The sequence below is a fragment of the Pteropus alecto genome, unplaced genomic scaffold, assembly GCF_000325575.1.
Source record: "Pteropus alecto unplaced genomic scaffold, ASM32557v1 scaffold511, whole genome shotgun sequence".
Taxonomy (NCBI): Eukaryota; Metazoa; Chordata; class Mammalia; order Chiroptera; family Pteropodidae; genus Pteropus; species Pteropus alecto.
In genome coordinates, this window is record NW_006431911.1 from 1335069 (window position 1) to 1340305 (window position 5237).

Here is a 5237-nt window from a genome sequence, read left to right on the forward strand (position 1 = left end):
CAGACAATAATAGTAGGAGCGTACAAGATGATGAGGATGTGAGCATCAAAGCAAAGACCAATATTCGGCTTGAAACAAGGTCACTGGCTTTTGATGTGGGGGCTGCGTAGGAATGAGGATCTCAGACCACAGGTTTTTAAATGATCAAGAAACACAAATAGACCAAGGCTTTTTTTTTTTTTTTTTTTTTAAATCTTTTAGTTAAAAGTTCCAGATTTACTAAAGGAGTTAAAAACATCTAAGAAGTTAAGAATCACAGGGCGTAACACGTAATGGACTAAGAGAAATTTAAAGCATCGCATTTCACCTTTTATGATGCTAAGTGTAATCATTTGTGAAACAGTTTCAAAACTATGTATGAGTTGATTGCACTGAAACTGTTTCAGTTGCGAAAAGAAAATGAAGGCTCAAGAAAGATGTAAAACCGGCCGGGTACTGTTCTGCCAGATTTGGGAGTGTGTTTTCTTTCTTTATTTTTTAAATAAAATATCGCTTTAAGAATGTCAAAACTTGAACATCTTCCTTCTTTCCCCCACGAAACCTAATTTCCTCTGCCTTTCCTTATCTTGGTGATTAGTGTACCATCCTCCCAGTGGCTCAAGCTAGATCCATAAGTCATCCTAGATTTGGCCTCCCCCACCACCCCCACTGCATCTAATTTGTCCCCGAGCGTCTATGTTGTTCTAAATGTCTCACTGTTCAAATGTGAATCATCATCTTACCTAGCCCTGCGTCTTTTCTGATCTCTACGGCTTTGTCTTGCTCCCTCCCTCAAATCCTTCGGAAATTTGTTTCCAATATTCTTTCCCATATGTGAATCTGAGCATGTTCCTCTCTTACCAGAGGTTTCTCCATGGCTAGCCATCACCTGCTGAGTAAAATCCAATCTACTTCGCAATGCCTGCAGAGAGAGACCTCCAGGATCTGGCCCTGACTTTTGCATGGCTTCGCCTCCCGCTGTTTTACTCCTTTCAGCCTTATAATTTCTTAAAACAAGCCTGTTCTTTCAAATTCATTTGCCTCGGCAACCACTGTTCCTCCCCCCTCCCCCCCCACCCCCGCCCCGCAATGTTACATTTCTACTGGGCAAACCCTTACCCCTCTAGTTCAACTTTTAAGTCTCCACTGAAACACCACCTTCTCTATAAAGCCCTTCTTGATCCCCAGACAAATGTCAAGGCCTTTCTCCCAGGGGCCTCGTTGTATTTGGTACTTATTTCTAGTATCACAATCTCTGTATTTTATGGATTGCAAATGTTCTTTCTACCAAAATCCAACTCCTTAAGGACAGGTGTGCATTAAATTTTGTTTGAATTAATTAACCAAGAGGATGTAGTAAATAAAAATAAAATGTACCTTCTAGGGATTGGTTTGTTGCAGTCATAAGCTGTGGTTCGGAGGTTGGCAAACTACAGGCCGCTGGTCTTCTGCCTTTGTTTGTAAATGAAGTTTTATGGGAACACAGCCACATTCATTCATTTATGGATTGTCTATGGCCGCTTTCGTGCCACAGTGGCAAAACTGAGTAGTTTTGACAGGGTTTGAGAGAGACCACATGGCCCACAAAGCCCGAAATATATACTGTCTGGCCTTTTACAGAAAAAGATAGCCAACCCCTGCTATATAGAGATAAATGAACCCATTGGAGGCTATATTTTTAAATGTTCTTTAAAAATAGGTATGTAATTCTATTTTGACACTTTAAAAAGCAGTTGACTCTCTTAGATACCTAAACTTCGTCTGTAGAACTCATCGACTCATCTGGAACTTCCCATTTGGGGAGGGGAAAAAACGCAATTCACGGATATCGTGCCTCGCGGTGCCCTAAGCTTAAAGGGTGTGAGTGAAGGTACACCCAAGGCCTGGGTCCCCAACTACTAACTGTCTAAAGTTGTGCTTAATCCAGTTATACCAAAACAAGAAAAAAGAAAAAATCCAAAAGACGGTAGACCCGGAAGAATTTTCTTCAGTTCTCCAAATGTGACTCCAGCCTACCCACTTCACCTAGATCGACTCACTCGCTCCCCTCCCAGCCTCGTTGGCGCATCCTGCTCCCTGAGCCTCTCCTGCGCTCCTGTTAGTCTTCCTCATTATTCTCTGGATGCAAATTCATACATATAAAGACAAACAAACAAAAAGCCCTCACTTCCTTTCACTCCGCTGAGACGTGGCCTTCTCTGTGAGGTCTTTCCTGGTGCTCGATCTACAGCTGTGTGTCCTTGTCCTCGACCCACACTGCCAACCCCCTCATGGCTTGGCGTTTCCTCGCTAGCAGTTACCATTATTTAATTCACTATATCCTTTATTTACCTTGTTTCTTTTCTGCCCCTACTAGAGTATAATCTCTCCAGTTGTTTACTAAATGGATAAATAATTAAATGAAATCCCAGATGAAGAGGAAAAATATCAAAGCATTAACGCGGTGCCATTCACTCTTTGGAGTGAACGTTCTAGACAGGAATTTGCTGCGGGAATGGAGCAAAGGTATCTTAATAGTGCAGGGGCCGGTCTTTCTGCCTCCCTTCTTTAAGGGTGAGAGATAAGGACAGTGAAGTCTTAGGGGACTCCTAAGTGTCACACACATCTGCAACAACTCCTCAGCAGTGCCTGCGGGGCCAACACTTTTCCTTTCTTCTAAAACTTTTCTTGATTGCTGATGAAACGATAGGTCCCCTGGCTGATACCTGTCATTCACAGGGAGTCCTGCTGGGTAAGGGGACATTGGGTTTCACAGGACTGTGAAGTATTGTTTCTTACCATCACCGTGTGCATGAGGATAGAGCCATTCACTCTGAGTGGACATCCAGGATGTGTATGCGTGCACAGGATTGTGGGAATCTCTGCTTTGATTCTTTGATGTGGAGTAGTTTATCATTCAGTGTCTCCATAAATATTTGTACTTCTTGTTGATCATATCTCTGTACTTCTTGTGCTCAAAATAACTCATTAGAGTTCTGTAAATAGAAATTTAGTATTTACAATTGAACATAGAGTTTAATTAAGGGCATAAGCTTTTTTAGCTTGAGTCCTAGTTGTTTCCAGATCTTGTAGGTTTTATGTTTGGGAGAAATTACTTAATTTCCCCAAGCCTCAATTTTATCTATATTAAATCATATTTATATATACTATGTATTACTATAATATTAATATAGTGTATCATAAGTACAGACTGTCCCTGACTTACACTAGTTTGACTTAGGATTTTTCAACTTTATGATGATGCTACACCGATACACAGTTAGTAGAGACTGTACTTCGAATTCTGAATTTTGATCTTTTCCTGGGCTAGCGATACGCACTGTGACACTCTCTCGTGATGCTGGGCGATGACAGCGAGGCCCAGCCCCAAGTCGGGCATGCAATCGTTAAGATAAACAGCAAGTATTGCAGTGGACGATGTTGCCTGTGTGTTTTGGATGTTGCGTTCTGAGCACGTTTAAGATAGGCTAGGCTAAGCTGTGATGTTCGGTAGCTTAGGTGTATTAAATGCATTTTTGGCTTACGATATTTTTGATTTGCAGTGGGTTTATTGGGATGTCACCCCATTGTAAGTCAAGGAGTATCTGCATATATTATAATAATGTATCATCATTATGTATTAAAATATATTGTTACATATTATAAATATATTATGTTATATTATATAATGTTATCATATTATTAAATATTCTATTAGATAGTGTCAAAAATGGTAACCACCTCATCAGGTTGTTGGAGGGAGTAACTGAAAAGCCCCGGGTACAGTCACTGGTACAGAGCATGCTGTCAACATACACGCACCCTCCCGCATCTGGCATGCATGGTGGCTATTGGTGGCCATTTTCACTGTTACAAAGCCAAAAAATGTCCATGGGTTCCCATAAAAGAGCAGCAGTAGGACCCTCGACACATCTTTCCGCTCAGTTTCCTTTGGCCCGTGTGTGCATCATTACATGGCATCAGGTGACCCAGCAGGTCCCTGAGATTTTGAGTTTTGCAACTGACTGAGAAAATCCACGGCCAACTAAAAGCGGGTTTGATTTTAGAGATTGAGAGCCAATTTCACAGCAAAATGATGGTGTTTGCTTGACTTTATTACTAAGAGAGAGCAGGAGGTTTGTGAGATGCAGGCAAACTGTGTAACCCTGGCTGTTTCCCCTTGGTCTGCAGGGTGACTTTACCTGGAACAGCATGTCTGGCCGCAGCGTGCGGCTGAGGTCGGTCCCCATCCAGAGTCTCTCAGAGCTGGAGAGAGCCCGGCTGCAGGAAGTGGCTTTTTATCAGTTGCAGCAGGACTGTGACCTGAGCTGTCAGATCACCATTCCCAAAGGTAAGGCCCTGTCTGTCACTCTGTCAGGGAACACTGCGGGTCAAACGTGTGCTCTGCCACAGCCGCAGCGTGCAGACTCATCTCACACCTAACGGAACACAGGAAGGACGCTACAGCTTCGTAATCATTGGCTGGCACTAGTGTCCATTTCGAAAGACATGTTTAAGTGGGACAGTTTACATATCGACTAAGTTTACTTAAAGGGAAGGTCAGCTAGGGCCTTTGAAAAGAAAAGCCCTGTGTCTCTCAACAATCTATGTGGCTTCAGAACAACCAATTAAAAAGAAGTTTCAGAAAGGTCAACTTAAAGGGTTTGAAGAAAAACCGTGTCTATCTCAACGTGATTTCAAATTAACGAGTTAAAAAGAGTGTTTTAGCAATCTGCTAAACTTGTCATTTGACCTTATGCGAACTGAAAATCGGGGATTATACCAATGCTAACTCATTTTAAAAAATTAATTAATTAATTAATTAATTAATTAATTTTTTGTGGTGACATTGGTTAATGAAATCCAATAAGTTTCAGCTGTACACTCTAACAGTAAGGCATATCTATATTTACACTGTGTGTTCACCTCCCATAATTAGATTTTTTTTGTCATCACATTATTTGATCCCCTTTACACCATCTACCTCTCCCCTCCCCGCCTCCTCCCTACTCTCTGGAAACCACTAGTCCACTATACATGCTCTGAGCCTCTCTTTGTCCTTTTCACTTTTGCTTTTCAGTTTATATCCCCACATATAAGTGATATCATGTGATTTTCACCTTTTTCAGTCTGGCTTATTGCACTTAGCATGATTATCTCGAGGTCCATCCATGTTATCACAAATGGCAGTATTTCATCTCTTCTTATGGCTGAGTAATATTCCATTGTATATATGTACCACAGCTTCTTTAGCCAATCATCTATCATAGGACACTTTG

General features: G+C 41.6%; 1 protein-coding gene across 4 annotated transcripts in view; it reads left to right on the forward strand.

The window, feature by feature from the left end:
• The window catches only part of ARHGAP6 (Rho GTPase activating protein 6), a 446194-nt gene that overhangs the window by 361036 nt on the left and 79921 nt on the right, over positions 1-5237 (forward strand). For all 4 annotated transcript variants that reach the window (XM_006906035.3, XM_025041011.1, XM_015599343.2 and 1 more), the window contains exon 2: positions 4150-4309. In XM_006906035.3, coding sequence (XP_006906097.2) covers positions 4150-4309 — 160 coding nt within the window. The remainder of the gene's footprint in view (positions 1-4149; positions 4310-5237) is intronic.